Here is a 19,403-nt window from a genome sequence, read left to right as displayed (position 1 = left end):
GTCTTTCCAGCCAGCACCAACCAATTTTTCAGCTGTGCTCTCTCTCAATACTCCAGCACAGGGGAGAGATTTTATAGAATTTCCACCACTAGAGCTTTCCCTCCCTGCAGTACACTTAAAGGCTCATCTGTCAGGTTTTAGACTGGGGTATGCCATAGGTGAATTTGGCCCCATTATTCTAACACTGTGTGTGCGCGCCTGTCAACAAAAAAAAAAACAACACCATAGTGCTTACATTACTGTAAATGTTCTTCTGGAACATAGGTCTAGTGTCGCTTTCCACATTCCAGAACCGTATGGTGTTATCGGATGAACAGGTTAGAAAAGATCCTGGAGGTAAACAGGACTTCTGATCCTCAAACTCAGGGTAAACCTACATATTTCCACAACATAAAAGGAGGTGGGGGACAATGGAGAGAGGAAAGGTACAAATTAGTTTACATTCCAAAAACAGAGTGGGAGTCCAGGAGCCTAAGTAACAGCAGAAGTTTGTTCTACAAGACTCCTCTCCAATCCTCCTCTTAAAACTGGAGAGATTTTTCTCCCCATCCTGGTTTTTTCAGTAAGAGAAACTGACTTAAAAAAAAGGGAAACTCGAAATCTTTGTCCAAATGGGGTGGAGGTTTTTTTGTTTGTTTTAAATATAACTGCCCTAACTCAGATAAACAATCAATAATGATAGAATCTCTTTATTTGTGCCTAAAAGGTCCCCATCCCCATGGTGTTAGGCACACTAGAATATATAAGACAGTGTCTACCCAGAACAGCTTTCACTCTAAGTAGAAGATCACAACAGGTGGATACCACAGACAGGGAACAGTGATACGGTTATAACCGTATGATCAGCTGTTTCACCATCCCTCACCACTGCCCTTTCAAAGAGCTCCCCCATCATCAGATTCCATGTCATGGTCCCAGGAGCAAGATGACAGCCTGGGTATCAGTTCCTCTTCTAGATAAAGTGATGAGCCATTTCAGGGTGGATAAAAGTCAATGGGTAGCTTTTCTACCCCCTCTAAAATAGTCTGCCTGAAAATAAGTGCCAGAGTTTACTTGCATTTAAGAATCTGCCATGTCCTATCCCATCATCAGGCTGGACCCGGTCAGCACAAAGCTCATATATAAACACTAAGTACAGGTGTATTTTTGTGAAATGTCGCTGTCCAGCGACAAAGCAACAAACTGAACAGTGACCATCAATGAAAAGAAGTCATCAGCTACTCAAGCAACGATGAGGGTCATGGGCGCTATTAAAGTGGAGCAACTGGCAGGTGCCTAGTTTTATTTTCGGTTGAACATCTGAATCAGCCCTAAAGATTAACTCTGCTTTTTCCCCATCCTTTGTTCTGCCTCAAGCTACTGCACTATAAAGAAGGCTGATCGTATGGTCTGACTAGAGAAAAACCTTTATTATTAACCAGTTACTAGTCTGATATGGAAATAATGAGGATAGTAAAAATCATCTTTTCTAAGTGGGTGAACTAGTAAAGAAGCTGATAAGTCATTTTTATTCCCCACCATCATCTTCGGAAACTCTGTTTAGTGCTAGCACATGAACTGCATCTTACCTCAACATTCCACACAAAGGAACTGTGGAAGAGATCTGACCACACTTTGCCAACTTTGTTTGTGTCTTTAACATCCCAGATGTATATACTGTGGTCTTTATACACACAAGAGAGCCAACAATTGCATGGGTCAAAGGCTAAGGCAATGGTGTCTGGGTAGATGGAATCTGGTCGTCTTGAGACAGAGAAAGGAATTATTCTTTTTGGCTGAATTTAAAAAACATAAAATGCAAGCTAAAGTATGGTATGTACAACAGTTTCTGTTTTAAACATCTGAAATTCACTATTTTTCCAGCCTACCGAACATCTGAAAACCACAGCTACATTTTCGCATGTACCTAGTCTCACAAATGTCCCTGCTAGATGCACTTCAGGTCTTACAGTGCATAACATTATTCTTGGGTTTTTACTCTCTGCCATCCAGAATTTCTTATCTGTGAAAATCTATGTCCTGGGTACAGCCCAACAGACTGGTTTGATGATGCACAGCTCTGAAAAGACACCTAGCTATTTGGAAAACATTCATGCCAGTTAGTTACACTGAAAGAAAAGTCAAATTAATGATACCTACCTCATCTGCAAAGTGCTTTGAGATCTATCAATGAAAAGCCTGATACAAGAGCTAAGCATTTTATTAAAACAGGCAAAGAAGCTGACGCCTTAAATCCTTACATTGTTATATGCAAAGTATCAGGTTTTAGTTTCTTCAAGCTCTTTTAGAAACTCATTTTAATGTTAACAACACTGGGTTAGAGACCTCCGAAAGATGACTGATTTCAAGTCAATTTAATCTTAAGATATCTGTTTTCTTCTTTTCTTAAACATAAGACTGAAATGCAAAAAACTTTCAGGATCAAATTTTCAGAAATGCTCAGCTCACATTAAATAAGGCTCACTGGCCACTTCTGAAAATCCAGCCTTTGCTACTTACCACTATCTTTAGAAGCTCTATGGAGTATTTAAGATGTACAGAGAGAAGGCACTTTTTCCTTCAAGCCAAGTCAAAACATAATACACACAGTGAAGCACTATATTTCATATCAAAACTTTGTACCTTGGTTCAAGCTCTTTGGCTACATCAACGCCCAAGTAGTGAGGTTTCGGGAGATCAGTGAGATAATGCATGTTGTGGGAATGAAAGATCCTGACAGTTCCATTTGCACAGCCACAAAAAATAAACTCTTCACTAACACAGATGCAATTTGCTAGCGATACCTGAAGGAAGAAATCCACATACATAAAGTTACATTTTTTTATAACAGAGACCAACAAGGAGTCTGGTGGCACCTTAAAGGCTAACAGATTTATTTGGGCATAAGCTTTCATGGGTAAAGAAGCCACTGAACTCCTTGTTGTTTTTATGGATACAGGCTAACACGGCTACCCCCGATACCATAACAGAGAACATATTTCTATAAAACAATTACAGTAAGATATAAGGGAAGCATAGGTATCTGAAACAAAATGGAATTATTTTACAATAAATTAGACAAGGCATTTTACCTTCAGATCAATCCATTTTTCCAGCATTCGCTTCTCATTAAATTGACAGAGAAGTCCAGAATAAGAAACACAAAAAGTGCTGCCCAACAATTTCCCTTGCCCGCATGCTACACCGCAAAAGATGTTATTGTGAAGTTCTCCCAGAAGTCCAGACCGACCAACCAATGGCACAGTCTCTTTAATCTGCAATGAACACATTAGTTTGCATTATAAATACTAATACATTTGTCCTTCTGACACCTTTCATCGAGGATCTAAAGAAAGCCTCAAAATATCCCTATGAGATAAGTAAGTTCCCATTTTTAAAAATGGGAAACAGGATGGTCAAACATATTGATTCGTGTTTTCTGGAATCCGGCACGTATGCAATAGCTCTGTCAAAGAACTGAAACCTCCTGCAAATGCATTTTAAACATTAATTTAGAAATTTCTTGCCCTTTCATCTATTGTGAATGTGATTTTTGAAGACTACTCCCAGAAAGCGAGATTCAAAACCCACCTAGAGCTGCCTGGCCATAGATCGTTCCTGGAGCAGGTCAGGAAGTTAGGGTATGACAGAGAGCTTGAGTGTAGGGCATGATAAGCCTTACTGCTGTTTGGTGCCAGCCACCTAAACGAATATCCCCGTCCGCAGCAGGCGACAGACTTGGGATAAACATCTAGTCAGCTGTCTGAATATCCTGAGCACCTTTTTTCAAACGCATGTACTCCCACATCCAACTCATACAGCACATGGGGAAGGTTTACCTTAACTTCCCTCGATGCGTCCAAGAACCAGAATTTAACATGGCGGTGGCCAACAGTAACAAAGTAGCTGTCCTCAGAGAAGGATATTGCAATAACTTTACAAGACACTTTGTTTGATGCTACTAGGGTATCCTTCTGTAAAGAGACAAAAAATTAACACCCGATAATTTGTACATGAGAGATACATGGCACAAGAGACATGGAAGTTACGACTGAATTCCCGATTCCACTACAAGGCCAATTTTGACACAACCCCACTTCATCTTCATCATCATAACTTAGCAATTCATATGAATATTGACATGAAGTACAATTTAGCATACAATTCATCTGCCAGGAAAGATGGTTTTTCTGACCATTTGGACAAGGTGTTTTTGTGAACCGTCGATTCTCCTGAGTGCAGGATGAAAGAACGCTGGAAGCTCACTAGAAATGCAGGGGCCACCAGTGCCCGAACCATGGCCCCACCCCTTCCCCAAGGCACCACCACTTCCCTCCCCCGCCCCACCTCTGAGACCCCCACACTCCACAAGACCCTGCCTCTCACTTGCTCCTCTCCATCCCCTCCTCCCTCCCATCACTCACCCTTAAGACAGGTAAAAAGCAATGGGGCCATTGACCCCGCCCCGTTCCGGCCCCCCAGTGGGATAGAGAGGAGGAAAAGGTTTTGAAAAACATTCAGAAAAAATTCTAATGCTTCCTCCACTCTCCACTCATCTCACAACTCTAAGGCAGTTTGACTAGAAGCTTCATGTGTATATGGCTGAGCTGGCTCAATCAAGCAGGAGTGCCTTCACTGGACTTCTCTTTTTGGGAGCAAACATACTACAGAAGGTGAATAAATCTTTTAGGATATGCATGTGATCCTGTAGACATTATAATGTATTACCTTCCAAGCTCTGCACAAATGATACGCGATCTACACCTGCTCAAGATGACAGGTCCTAGGTACTTTCATATTACAATGAGTGTGACAAGTAATACAGTGGGAAGGCAGGAAGGAGAGAAGACAGTGAGATCAAATAGTGTTAATCTGGGAGCAGGAGGCAGGACAGACAAGCAAGTGAAGAGGAGAAATCAGATAACGTTCATAGATAAGACTAGAAGGGATTATTGTGATTATCTAGTTTGATCTTCTGTATAACACAGGTCATGGAATTTCCCTGAGTTAATTCCTGTTTGAACTAGAGCATTTGGGGGGGGGGGGGGTTAGTTGTCCCAATGGTTAATTACCCTCCCTGTTAAAAAACGCATGCCTTATTCATCAGGAAAAGGGAGGCAGGATAGTCTCAGCAAAGTCCTCAGCTCTGAAACTTGCCCTTGGTCCAGGAATGCTAGAGTTTGCTATGTGCCTACAAGATTATCAAAGTTCAGCTGTTTTCCCCCAAGCAAGATCATTTTCTTGGTTTGAATGAGGGAGGGGTTATTTTGATTGCATTTGTTATCATATAGCTAACAGATAGATTACATTTTATTGCAAGTGCATCAGTAAATTCTTTGCTTTTCAGTGAGACATGACAGAGGCTATTTGTCCCTGATATCTGTAGTTCCTTACCTTCCAGTCCCATACGTTGACAATCATGTCATGCTGATAGCCCACTGACACAATATACTTCATGTTGGGAGAAAAAGCCACACAAGCCACTCCATGTTTATGGCCATGCAGTTCAGATACTTGCATCTTCTCCTCGACGTCCCACACTCGTACAGCTGGTCTGTGCCCGTTCTGCAAGAGACATTTGAATACATGCTGCCATTTGAATCGTACACCAAAAAAAATAGGAATTGTCATTCCAGATCAGAACAATGGTCCACCTAGTCGAGTATCCTAGTGAGGACAACTCACAGTTGAGCCATGTTAGTCTGTAGTTTAAATGCTCATCTTTACAGTTTAAATTCCAAGTTAGTACTACCTGATCAACTGGCCAGAATTCAACCAATGTACGGAGGCCAGAAAGATAGCATCAAAACAGAGGGCACTGACTGGGCATTCCTTCTAGTCTTACTACGGCAGGTTTTCCAGGTATAGAAGCATTTGCGTTGGTAGAGAACTGAAAAATCCCTTTCCAAGTGTACGCATTATAATACACTTCAGCAGAACTCACCTCACCAGTAACAATAAATTTTCCATCAGGTGAGAAAGACAGAGCACTCAGCGTTTTCCTGAAAGAAAGATATAGCTTTCATTTTCCCTCAGAGAAAGTTCAAACACCACTCACTGCAATAAACACTATGGTAAGGAAAAAAAAACAAACATTCTGATGTTACCCAGCATAGTGTTATTCAAAACACAGTCTACAACAGCTTATCTACTTAGACTGTCAGCTCTTTGGGGCAGAGATTGTGTTTTTGTAATGTGTTTGTAACGCGCCTGGTACAGTGGGGTCCTGGTCCATAAATAGGCAGATTGCGGATACTGTGCATGGCTGCTGTTACACATTGCTCAGCTCAGAGTCACATTCCTTTCCCAGCAACCCAAATCCCACAAAGCAAGTTTGGAATGAACACTATCGAGGTGTTGAGTAAATTTAAGCATTGACAATACCTGGAAGTATTAAAGATGTGTCTTTGTTTATTCTTTTGAGGATTTAAAATTACAACCACACACCTGAAAAGAAAGAACAAGACATTTACATTAATAAGTGTTTCACCTGGTTTGTGGAGCAGTGAGGTGTTCAGAGGAGGATGGCAATCCTCCAGAAAAGGGAAAGCATTGCAGAGGAAAGCACATCCTATTTTTTTAAATAAAACAACAACTGCAACCCTAACTTGGCATCAGTCAAGCCCCAAGTGCTTGACAAAGTGGGTCAGTCACATTATCCCCATTTTGCAAATGGGAAACTGAGGCACAAAGTTGTGACACGACTTGCCCAAGGTCACCCAGCAGGCCAGTTGTAGAGCCAGAAATAGGACCAAGGTTTCCAGAGTCCAGTCCAGTGTTCTCTCTACTAGGCCACACTGTTACACGTTTATGTTATGTTATATTTTTAGAAGGCCTTTGTTCTAACACTAAACTGGAGATGACTACAATAATTAAAAGTGTTAGCTGAAACCCCTGTTCCCATCATTCAGCAATAAGCACTTACCCTTAAAGCATGACTGAATCTGGTTTCAGCCTCTGACAATGGATACTGATGGTGATAGTGTCACTTTTGACTAATATTTTAAAGTTAAACAGACCATTTAAAGTATAATGTAAAATTTAGGATTTGTTAAAACAAGCTTTTACAAAGCTAATAGTTTTTTCATTTGTTTTGGAGTGTTTGTTCGTTTGTTTTTAAATAATACCAACACAAATAGTGGGATGTGGGGGGAGGGGAAGACAATCCTGCAGTGTTTGTATGTCAAATGCCACAGCATCAGGCCAGAAAATGAATCTGACTAGTAGTTTTGCTTTTAACAAGCCAAGAGAAATGCAAAAAACAGTTAACATTAAGAAAAGTTTTCAATTTTAAGAATTCTTTCAGTTGTAATAATTCAAATCAGTCTTTTTGTTCTGTGTTTGTCCTGCACCTAGCACCAGGTTGTCCTGGGCCATGATTGGGGCAGCTACGTGCTACAGCAGTACAAATAAATAATAATTTGTAAAATAGGTAAGAATGTTTCTTAAAAATAATTCTCAACATGACTGACTCTTTCCCTCTATTTCAGTTGAACACCATAAAGGAAACAAAATGTTAAAGTTTGTGTTAAAAAAAATACAAATGTATTTTGTTCTTTTGAATAATTAATTCTGCAAACATTTTTTTAAAGTGGCTGTAATGTATCTATTATGTAACTGAGCAAGCTAATTTTGACCTGTGCTGTTATAACTTTCAGTGTGTTAGCTACTGATTAATCAGGTCCCTTTATTTGCTGTTATATGTTCACAGCACACACACAGAAGTTAGATTAAAAACAAACACTTGCTGGAAGGTTGCAAAGTAATACGACTTAGTTTCTTAGAAATCAGAACAATGAACCCTCAACTCAAAAAGAGAGAGAGAAAACAGGCTGCTCCCTACGGCAGCAAGACTAGGGTGACCAGATGTTAAGGGGAAAATATTTAGACCCCTGCAAGGGGGGTGGGGGAGAGGAGGGTGTCTTTAAAAACAAAAGAAAAAACAAACAAACAAAAAAAACACAACACTCACCCGTCCGGGAATTCGGCAGCAATTCGGCAGAGAGCCCTTCAGGCGCAGACCGTCTTTGGCGGTATTTCGGAGGGGGATAATAAACCTTGCTGCCAAAGACCACCAAAGAGCATCCGCAACTGAAGGACTCTCCACCAAATTGCCACCAAAGACCAGGAAACAAAATATCGGGACAAATGGCATCGGGCCATGGGACAAACTCAAAATCGGGACAGTCCCAAATTTATCGGGACGTCTAGTCACGCTAAGACAGACATAAGATGGCTCTTATAAGAATGACTCGGATTGCATGCTTTGCTACAGACCCATCCCCCAGTCTGCAAGCAGGATCAAGAAACCACCCCACATTCTAAACATGAAAGCTTGCAATTCCAACATAGTCCTCCATACCCCACACCTAACATGTTTTATAAACAGCAAGCCAGGCCAACTGGTAACTCTCATACTATGCACTGTCATGCTGGGATTAGAGGTCAGGACTCTTGCTTGGTCACTGTCTTGACTCTTGGCATCAGAGACCGAGTCTGACACTGGAAGTAGGGGTTCCAGAACAATATTTATAGTGGGGGTGCTGAGAGCCATTGAACCAAACTGTAAATCCTGTATATGATGAAAACCATGTTCAGTCAGGGTGTGCGGCAGCACCCTAAATTCCAGCATCTATGCCTGGAAGTGGTAGAGTCAATACAGACGAAAGAAAAAGTATAGCTTAAGCTACTCCAGTCCCATGAAACTGACAGGACTAATCCAGCAGTGATATCAGACTTCTGGATGCCCATGAATGAGAAAGTTAATTTAAAGCACTTGAATATACCTCTTTAGCCAGATCTAGAAGATGTGATAGTTGTTAAGCGTTTTACATTTCCAGCCCTTGGCTGCTTCAGGAACCCTATGAGATAAGGTTTAGAGAAGCCCTAAAAGGGGGGAAAAAAACTACTAAGGGATCACAGCCCTATGAAATGCTGAATGTCTTTATCTCCTACCGAAGTCCGTTGGAATTTTGGTGCTCAAGCATGCCTCTAGCTACTCTGAATATGCTTACAGTGGTAGCTGATTGTGTCATGGGATGGGATCCACCTTTTACTCACACAAGCTGTCCCACTAGCCTCTGCTTACGTAAAGGCTACCTGAGTGACAAAAGACTGAGACGAAGCCCCAAAGTAACAGTGAAATAACATTACTGGCGCACAGTTGGCAAAACAAGCAGGCCCCATGTCCGTTTTTAACTCTATAAGTTGCTGTGGTTTCTATAATCACGCAGGCAGAGAACATAAACTTACACTTTTCCACATTTATATACCACACTTACCCTGTAGGATATGCTATCTGCCCGGTGTTTGGGTCACAAGCTAAACCACTGCTGGTTTGGGTAGTTATTCCCAATACTTTCTCAAGCATAACCTGCCCCAAAAAAGGGAAAAAATATTGAAGTCTAGTACAGTCAGAACTATGTAAGAGCTTATAAACAACTCCCAATTATTAGATTCTTGAAGCAGTTGTTCCAGCAACCTAAAAGGCAATTTTCCCCCCACATCAGGTAAGACGGAACCAATAAAAAAAAAAAAAAAAAAAATCAAGCAAACAATCATGCACAATATACAAGCTTAACACTGAACTTGATTTAAAAATGGAAACATTGCTTAACAACCCAAATCATTAGAGACTATATGTTCAGGCTTTAAAACAGTGGTTGGAAACAATTTTTCCCCCCTATACTTCGAAAATCAGAGATCAAAGTAAGTATTTTAGACTATGTTTATAATAGTCTATGCTGGCATAGTCCCCAGCATAGATGAAGCCTACACTGACAGAAGGACTTCTGTCTGTACAGGAGCACTGCCTTCTCAATGGACACGTGTTCTTCAATTGGCATGGCTGTGTGTACACTGAGCGGGGATTTGTCAGCACAGCTGTGTAGGTCACACTCCTGATCAATCTAGCTATCACAATACAAGTTAAGTGTAGGTACTTATCAAGCCCCCCCATTACCATAGTATCTGAACACCTCTCTGGCTTTAAAGCATTTACCCTCAACACCCTTGGGAGGTAAGTAACTCAGCTTATATCCCCATTTTATAGCTGGGGAACCGAGACACAGAGGCCAAGAGCCTCAAAAGTATTTCAGTGCCTAACTCCTACTGAGAACCTTTGAGGAGCTGAGCCACCAAGTTTAAGGCCTTGGCTACACTGGTGCTTTACAGCCCTGCAACTTCCTCGCTCAGGGGGGTGAAAAACACCCCCCGCACTGCTGGATACAAGGCTGCAAAGAGCCAGTGTAAACAGCGCTGTAAACTAACCCCGGGGGAGGCGAAGCACGTGCACGCTGGGGCCACGCCCACACTTCAAAGCGCAGCCGCAGCACTGTCACCGCCCCTCATCCCCAAGCCCGACCCCCTCAAGCCCCGCCCCCCATCGCCTCAGCCTCCCTCCCGCTCATCCCGTTCCCTCACCGCCTCCTCGGGCCCCTGGTGCCTCGATCTCCGCCTCAGGCTTAAGAGCGGCGGCGAGTCGGCACCCCCGCTCCGGGTGTAGAAGCCGCCGCCGGACCCCGCCATGGCTGCGGCGCCCCTCACCCTGGCTGGACCCCGCCCTTGAGCAGCCTCTGCCCTCAGCAACCGCTCCGAACTGCGCGCGGAAACCCGGCTCCCCACCCCCATTGGCCGCCGCGCACGCCAAACATCTCCGTTCGCGGCCAACGGCGGCGGCTCTTCCTTGAAATCCCGCCTCCTTTATGCCCCAATGGCTATCGGGTATGCTAATCATCCTTCGTTCAGCCAATAGTGACGACGCTGTCATTAATCACGCCTCCTGGAAAATATACTGTGCGCATAATCTATTTTCAATCAATCATTTTCAAGATCAGCCAATCGTGGCGGAGCTACCGTAAAATCCCGCCCCTTGTCTCCCCTTAGGGATTGTTTTAGGTCTAACACCCAGCAGGGGCTGGAAGGTTGGGGGTTCGAATCCCAGCCCCCCTTCGTCATGCCATGAGTTACTTATTTAAAACCCAATTAATGAATTAGCACCAGTTATAAGCAATTAAACCATGAATCCCAGGAGAAAATCTGGGAGCCCGATGGTGCAAGCCCTCTCCAAACACAGGCTCCGGTTGAACCCAGTGATCTTTCTGTGGCAGGTGGGGCCTATTGGATCAAGCCTAATATTCAGACTCCAGAAGATTTAATATAACTGGAAGGATCGGAAGATGCTTCACAGCTTGTACATGCTTATTGCACATACCAGTGATTCCCTGCATCCCTCTGTTTGTCACACAGAGAAAAGGCTCTATGCATGCTCCTTTTCCCCCATGCTCCCTCAACAGGGTCCCCATTCCCCCGCCCTGCCCCTACGGTAGGGGCTGTGTGTGTGCCTCCTATTCCCCCAGCCTCTTCCCCAGTTAAGCAACTTAACAACAAGAACCATCATAGTGTATCCACAATGGTCCATCTAGCTCAGTATCCTGTCATCTAACAGTGGCCAAAGCCAAGTGTTTCAGAGAGAAGGAACAGAACAGGCAATCATCAAGTGATCCATCTGTCATTCACTCCCAGCTTCTTCCACTCAGAAGCCAGGGTTACCCAGAAGATGGGGTTGCATCCCTGACCAGCTTGGCTAATAGCCATTTGATGAACTTATCCTCCAGGAATTTATGTAGGTTTTTTTTAAAACCTCATTAGAGTTTTGGCCTTCACAACATTCCCTGGCAATGAGTTCCACATTGACTGCATTGTGTGAAGAAGTACTTCCTGTTTGTTTTAAACTTGCTACTTATTAATATCACCTAGTTCTTGTATTTGAGAAGGAGTAAATAACACTTCCTAATTTGCTTTCTCCACATCAGTCCCAATTTTATCATATCCCCTCTTAGGCATCTCTTTTCCAAGTTGAAAAGTCACCGTCTTTTTAATCTCTCTCCCCTACCTCCCCAGAAAAATGACATTCAGGGTGTTGTCAATATGCTAAATTCTATTGGGAAGATGATCAGGGATGAGGTAGAATATTATTAATAGTTTGATCAATAGACAATTGCAGTGGAGCTCCGTGGCATTGGAATAATTTTTATAGTTGGGGAGTACTGTATGCCATTGAACAAAACTGTAAACTCTTTATCTGAAGGAAACCACTTCAAGCCAAGGGGTGCTGCCACACCCCCAGCACCTCTGGTGGTGCTTGAAGCTGGGGCTGTGCTAACCAGATGGGAACACCATATGCCCTGATTTTGCCCATTTGGTTTTCTCCCAAATGGGTATGATTCTGGCTATTGATGTCAAGAACATTCCCTGAAGGTTTGGAGTTGATTGAATAAAGCATTCTAGAGTTTGACATGTTACAGACAGAGAAATGTTGTTGAGTTGACTGTGGACTTCACAAACTTACCCAACCAGGCTGATTTGGGGGCGAGGGTGGCAGGATAGAATAGGAGGCAAACAGAGTTTCTCCCATAGGGGGAGAATAGGGGACCTGGGAATGGGGTAGTGCAACTCCCATCCCTTATTTGATTTTTTTCCTTAAGGTGACCCCCGCCCCATCCCTTGGTTTAAGATGTATTGAAATGTATTAAACCTGATCAGAAGTCCTATTTTAAACATTACATTGAAGCTAACAATAATTGCATGGAATCCTTGAGGGCAGTAGAAATGTACACTTCAGAAAAAAAACCACGCTTTGCTAAGGGAAATAGTGTTTCTTTAAAATATCCCTTAAAATAAAGCAGCGCCTTCTTTTTCATGTGGTTTTCCCGTACTTCCATCCAACAAAGGTGGTCACTCTAACCAGGGAAAGGGGGAATAGGAGCAAACAGAGCCTCTGGCTGGGGAGGGAAGGAGAATAGGGGCAGGGGGGGCACAAAGTCCTTGAAATAGAGGTGGATGGAGGGATTCAAGTCCCTGGAGTGTGCAATAAGTCAGCCTATACTAGCTACAAAGTGTGTAGCCCCCATAGTAAATATTAATAGTATAATTCAGTACATTTAAATGAATAACCAGAAAACATCCTTGCTAGACCTGGGAAAATTTCTGCTTCTATAGAACATCTACTCAGGAAAGCACATCTTCCATTTACCTCTGACTGGCTTATCTTCAAGGAGTTCCTTCCTCCTTTCATTCTGGGGACCATGTTCTCCTCCTTCCTGCCCCAAACATAGGGCTCTCCGAGCAGGGGGAAATGGTTCTGCTGTTTTGCCCCTGGAGGGATCCTCACTGGTGTGCTCTGGGAAAGCCTAATCCAGCTCTAGGACTGAGTTTTTAACCCTTGGGGGAGGGCTCTTTTTTTAAAAAAGCTTTATGTATTTGTCATAGCTCAGTGCCATCATTAAATGCTTGGTGAGAAGAGAAGCCCAGAAAGCAAACGTCATGAGAATCAAATTGGTCTGTAGACCTAATGCTTACGGCTAAGCTAGATTTGAGGTATAAAAACTTAACAGTTAGGGGGTCAGGGGAAGTAAAGGCAAGGTAGAGGAAACTCAATACAGTTGAGTTGCTGTTCTGTCTATTTATCTGTTTACAACTTACACCTGTGCTGTTTGCATCAGTGGCACCAGCAATCAAGGAATCTCTAAGGGCCTAATCATTAGGCTAGCTAGGCACCAAGGATAGCATCAAGAATTTCACAATAGACCATACTTCCTGTCCTTTCCCTACTGCCCAGGTTCAGCTGCCATCACTTAATTAAAACACAAAACAAAACAGGAGTACTTGTGGCACCTTTGAGACTAACAAATTTATTTGAGCATAAGCTTTCATGGGCTATAGCTTTTGCTTCAGGCTGGGGGGCTGTCTGTAAGCGAGGACTGGCCTGTCTCCCAAGATCTGTGAGAGTAAGCGATCATCTTTCAGGATAGGTTGTAGATCTTTGATGATGCGCTGAAGAGGTTTTAGTTGGGGAATGAAACGGCTAGTGTTGTTCTGTTATTTTCTTTGTTGGGCCTGTCTTGTAGTAGGTGACTTCAGGGTACTCTTCCGGCTCTGTCAGTCTGTTTTTTCACTTCAGCAGGTGGGTATTGTAGTTTTAAGAATGCTTGATAGAGATCTTGTAGGTATTTGTCTCTGTCTGAGGGATTGGAGCAAATGTTCATGTATCTTAGAGCTTGGCTGTAGACAGTGGATCGTGTGGTGTGTCCTGGATGGAAGCTGGAGGCATGTAGGTAAGTATAGCACTCAGTAGGTTTCTGATATAGGGTAATGTTTATGTGACTATAGTTTATTAGCACATTAGTGTCAAGGAAATGGACTGATTGTGTGGATTGGTCTAGGCTGAAGTTGATAGTGGGATGGAAATTGTTGAAATCTTCGTGGAATTCCTCAAGGGCTTCTTTTTGTATATACTTCAAAAGCTAAGGTCTGACAGCAGTAGCCACTTTGCAGCGAGGTGGGAATTTAGGGGACGGAGAACTGGACTGGGACCCATGAGACCTTGGGCAAGTCACTTCAGCCCAGATCCTCCATGATCTATTTAGGTGCCTAACTCTCATTGTCATCAATGGGAGTTAGGTACCTAAATATCTTTGAGGACGTGGGCCTCACCTCAATGGGCCTCAGTTTCCCCATCTGAAAAATGGAGATAATGATACTGACCTCCTCTGTAAAGCGCTTTGAGAGCTATGGATGAGAAAAGCTAGAGGATAGTGAAGAACAAAAACAGTTCTGTGTGGGCCAGACCATCTAGCAAGCTCGTTTCCCTATGGCAAAGAAAAGCAGAAGGGTAGTCAAGAACGTGTACACTCATTGGCTAGCCAATTTTTTCCTATTATTCATGTGGGTCTTTAACACAGAGAAAGACCTTTTGCTGGTGTAAATCAGTGTAGAGCCATTGACCTCGATGGAGCTATGCAGGTTTACACCAGCTGGGGTTCTGGCCCATGGCTTCAAACACAAGGGAGATAGAACACCTGTAAAAATAGGAAAATGTGACCTTAAAACCGCACATTTTTGTGGATGGACTGACAGAGAAAGACGGGGGACAGGGCCTGGCAGTATTTTTGGCTTCCTCCCTCTCTGGGTTTGTTTGTTTTTTTTTCTTTTTGGATTGACTAGATTTCAAGTTGATGGCACCTCTTAAATTATCTTTGGTTGTTTTTTAATTGGTGTAAAATTCCTGGGACCTGATCTTAGCGATCCACGTCTGTGCTTGGGGCATGGACAAGTTTGGGTGTACGGGGGAATTTAAGAAGGCTTTAGGCCATCTGTACAGGCCTCATTATCTGGAGTCAAGCAGGGGTTTTCTCTGGGCCCTCCATGTCAATTACAAAAGACTCAGAGGCCCCCTGCAGGGGAGGGATCCTCACGGGCTCCTTCCTCCCACTTTAAGGCCCCTTAAATCTGTCAGAGCAGGGCAAAATTATTTTAGTTTAACTGGCCATCAACCTTCTGGAGTGGTGACCAGGTGCTGAAAGAGGGCAGGCTTTGCCAAAGCCCGAGCAAGTAAGGCCATGTCTACACTACAAAATTAAATCGATCTAACTTATGTCAGCATAGAGCTACCATGGTAATTACAAGCGCTTGTGTGTGTCTACACTGTGCTCCTTGTATCAGTGGCGCTTGTTCTTACCAGGAGCACTTGTATCAATTGTACTGTCAGTGTGGGGCATTGAAAGGCTCCTGAAAGCCAGTACCAGTCGACATAAGCTAGGCAGTGCCTTCTACACTAACACTGCATTGATCTAACTACAGCAAACTTGACTCTCTGCCGCTCGTGGAGGTGGAGTTATTAAGTCAGTGGTAGCGAAATTTAACCGTAGTTAAATAACTTATGCCAATGTAAGCTGCTATACATCGATCTAACTCTAGTGTAAACCAGGCCTTAGGAACACAAATCTCACTGAAAGTCACTTGGAGGTGGAGTGAGGTAGGAAAATCATTTGAAAGACAAATGCCAGGTCTATAGTACAATTTTCCGCCAGTCAAGGAATCACATCTCTTCACATCCTGGACTTACAGAGCAGGGGCAACAGCGTCTGCAGGGCCGGTGCAATGATATTTTGCACCCTAGGCAAAACTTCCACCTTGCGCCCCCCAGCCCCCTGTAACATCGGTTCATTGAGGGGCAAATCCCAATAAGCCTTTATAGACCCCAGGGGCCAGCCATGCCCAGAGACTGCTCCCCAGACCAGGTTCCCCCCTCCCCACCCCCTGAACTCCCCTGGAGGGTGCACAGCACCCCCAGCCCTCCCCACCCCAACCCAGCAGCCGTCGCCCCAAGTCCACTCACTGGCTTTGCCGGGCTTGGGCTGCTGCAGCAGCTCTGCAGGTAGGAACCACCTTCTGGGGGCTCCCGCAGCAGATGCACGCGGGCAGAGGCCCCCGTGCGCCCCCCTGGCTCCTCCCTCACCACTCTCAGGCTCTGCGGCTCCCGGGAATGTGAGCCGCTGCCAGAGCCGGCTCAAGCAATTTCGCCGCCCCAAGCACGGCAGCATGCCCCATGGGGGGCGCTCTGCCGCTCGTCGGTCCCCTGGCTCCGGTGGACCTCCCGCAGGCTTCCCTGTGGGGGGGCCAGTAGTCCCATGGCTCCGGTGGACCTCCCGCAGGCATGCCTGTGGATGCTCCACCGGAGCCACGGGACCAGCGGACCCTCCGCAGGCACGCCTGCGGGAGCGCCACCGGAGCCGCCTGCCGCCCTCCCGGCAACCGGCACAGTGCCCCCTGCAGCATGCCACCCCAAGCACGCGCTTGGCGCGCTGTGGCCTGGAGCCGGCCCTGGCCGCTGCCGCCGCTGCTCCTACCAGTGCAGGCTCAGGGCCCTGCGCCCAACAGCAGCTCACGTGCCCAGGAGCTGCAGAGCCCAAGCGGGGGGGGGGGGGACACGGAGGCCTCTCCCCGCATGCATCTGCTGCAGCCTGCAGGAACCCCCCCAGGGAGGCATCCGGCTACAGCCTGGGCAGTAGGGGTGGGAGGCGTGGCTGCTCCCCGCTGGCACCACCGCCGCAGGGCTCCTGCCCCCCTGCATCGCGACGGCTCCTCCATGGCTGGGGTTCACCGCCCCCACAAGCAGGACACTCTGGCTCTCCAGTGCCTCCGGAAAGCAGCTCCTCCCTGCTGAGCAAGGGCACTGCTTTTTGGTGCCCTCAGGGCCATCCTTAGGATTTATGGGGCCCAATGCAGTATTATTAAACTGGTGTCCCTGTGCCTGACAGCAGCCTGGAGGGGGCGGCAGTGGAGGGACAAGGCAGAAAGAGTAACAAGATGCCCGGTGTGCCTCATGGTGGCAGAAAGTCAGTTTCCCAAAGAGACCCCTGTACCCTCTTCCTCACGCAGAATAGACATGCAGAAGGTACCTAATTAAAAGTACTAAATTTAAGAATAAAAAATGTCAGTCACAGGTTTTTTATATGCCCTGGAGTTTGTCAGACATTTATTTGCAAAAACTTTGTAGTAAGGGTGTGTCAGCTGTCTTGTTGAATACAACATTAAATATTGTATGCATGATGCAGCTCTTCTCTGTTTTACATTTTCTTAATCAGTATTTATAAGCTAATTTTATACTTTAAATGTACTAATTCCAGATTACAACATATTTAACTCACTGAAACAGACATTATTTTAAATTAATCAGTCACAGAGGTTTAGTGTGTTCATAACAATATTCATTGCTTTAAGAAAAAGGGAACACTAATTTACTGTGTGTGATCTCCATAACAATACACATTTATGAAATTTCACCAACTTAAAAAAAATATGTTTCCAAAGATTTTAGGCATAACAAAGGATTTTATATCTTACTAAGGTACTGATTTTGCTTAAAACTAGTTCATCAGATAGTCAGAAGTAAAGAAAGGGAAACTCTTCGTCCAGCTATCTGGAAGCAAAGGACTGTTGTTTCCTTCAGTGGGGGGGAGATGGGGTGAAGGGAGAAATGGATGGACAGAAAGGACAGGAAGACTTTGGAAGTTTTTTTTACTGTAGTAATTAACATTTGTATTTTAGATAAGGGTGGTTTTTTGAAGAATTTATTTTAAAAAACATATGTCTGAAGATCCAAGCATTTAAGGCTAAAGATGATCGTGCATCTAAAAATCTATGCAAGGATTTTTTTAGAGATGTGATTTTATAATCTTCACCAACTCACTAATGAAATATTTTTAAAGCAAATTTTAAAGTAAGGTCCTGTAGATTGACATGTTCTGAGTAAATATTACAGTCATGCACTATTGTTTTTGTCAGTACATTCAGAAACTCACAGTAGATATCTGGGCATTGGCAAATGCCTGTTAAATGTCTTAATTACCCCGTGAATGGCTCTTTAACCGTTTCTGTGTTATGCTATTAGGTCTGGCAAGACGGGAGACTTTTTCTCTTTTAACTACTAGATCTCCTTCCCAGGAAGACTCAGAGTCTGCACAAAGGGTCAGAACAGGGACAGGAACACCAGTAGGGTAGACACTAAGACCCAGTGGTGCCCCAAATTTTCAGGTGCCCCGGGTGCCCCCAACCACTTGCTGCCCTAGGCCACTGCCTAGTTCGCCTAGTGGTTGCACCGACCCTGAGCGTCTGTAAAATAGCCAGTTACACCAGCAAAACTGTGCTTGTTTTATACAGGCACAAAGCACAGCTTTGTAAGCACAGCTGCATCCAGACTAGGAGTACTTTGCCAGGATAGTAGACCAGTAACACACTCTGTGAGTACAATCATGCTCAGAGGTGATTTTTGAAAACGGTTTCCAAAATACAGAGACCTTGTCCCTCTTAAGAAGGGTGTGTCAGCATAACTAAGGTGGCAACACCCCCTAGGGGAGATGCAGTTTATACCTGTTCTCAAGCCGCCATAAATCTAGAAAAAAGACTTTTTTTTGCCAGTGTAATTGCATCTACACTAGGGTTTTTGCCACACAGCTATGTGAACAGAGGGTGTGATTCCCCCCTGCCCCAAACACACACACTCCATCCTCACCAATATAGCTATGCGAGCACAACTTTTATGTGCAGATCAGCCTTTGGATCCAGTAAAGACCTCATGGTGCAAACTTTTTGTGAGCAAATCAAAGGGGAATTTCTGACAGAGGCCTTCTGAGGGGGACCTCTAGCTGCGCTGTGCAAAGGAACGTACACAGCGCTTTGGAGAATGGCACAAAGGCGCCGCTCTTGTGAAAGCCACGGAATTGAAAAATCAATTATTCAGTCACCTCTAATCCCTCTCTCTTCGCTGCCCTTCATTCTTTTAGAGCAATGCCCCACCAGCCCAGACCCCTCCTCCCTTCCAGGCTGACACCCCCACCTCAACATTCCTAGGGAGACCCCACCAGCCCCAGCCCCCTAATTCAGTCCCCACCTGCAGGGTGAACCCCCATCCCAGGCCCCTCCTTCCTCCTGAGGTGACACCCCCTAGCCCAGCCCCTCTCACAGCAACCCCCCCAGGCCCCGCCTCCCTCCTGGGGTGACACCCCCTAGCCCAGCCCCCCCAGGCCCCGCCTCCCTCCTGGGGTGACACCCCCTAGCCCAGCCCCTCTCACAGCAACCCCCCC

At 44.8% G+C, this 19,403-nt stretch overlaps 1 protein-coding gene across 1 annotated transcript in view; it reads right to left on the bottom strand.

The window, feature by feature from the left end:
- The window catches only part of WDR62 (WD repeat domain 62), a 39,211-nt gene extending 28,705 nt beyond the window's left edge, over positions 1-10,506 (bottom strand). The window contains exons 1-10 of the mRNA XM_032776317.2: positions 10,402-10,506; positions 9,261-9,352; positions 6,364-6,426; positions 5,924-5,981; positions 5,374-5,544; positions 3,819-3,953; positions 3,072-3,254; positions 2,623-2,783; positions 1,569-1,743; positions 236-373 (exon numbers count right to left, since the gene is read on the bottom strand). Coding sequence (XP_032632208.1) covers positions 236-373; positions 1,569-1,743; positions 2,623-2,783; positions 3,072-3,254; positions 3,819-3,953; positions 5,374-5,544; positions 5,924-5,981; positions 6,364-6,426; positions 9,261-9,352; positions 10,402-10,506 — 1,281 coding nt within the window. The remainder of the gene's footprint in view (positions 1-235; positions 374-1,568; positions 1,744-2,622; positions 2,784-3,071; positions 3,255-3,818; positions 3,954-5,373; positions 5,545-5,923; positions 5,982-6,363; positions 6,427-9,260; positions 9,353-10,401) is intronic.
- Positions 10,507-19,403: the final 8,897 nt, after the last annotated feature.

The sequence above is a fragment of the Chelonoidis abingdonii genome, chromosome 11 (assembly GCF_003597395.2).
Source record: "Chelonoidis abingdonii isolate Lonesome George chromosome 11, CheloAbing_2.0, whole genome shotgun sequence".
NCBI classification, from domain to species: domain Eukaryota; kingdom Metazoa; phylum Chordata; order Testudines; family Testudinidae; genus Chelonoidis; species Chelonoidis abingdonii.
The sequence above is the reverse complement of the archived record's forward strand: the minus strand, read 5'-3'. Positions and strand labels throughout refer to the sequence as shown.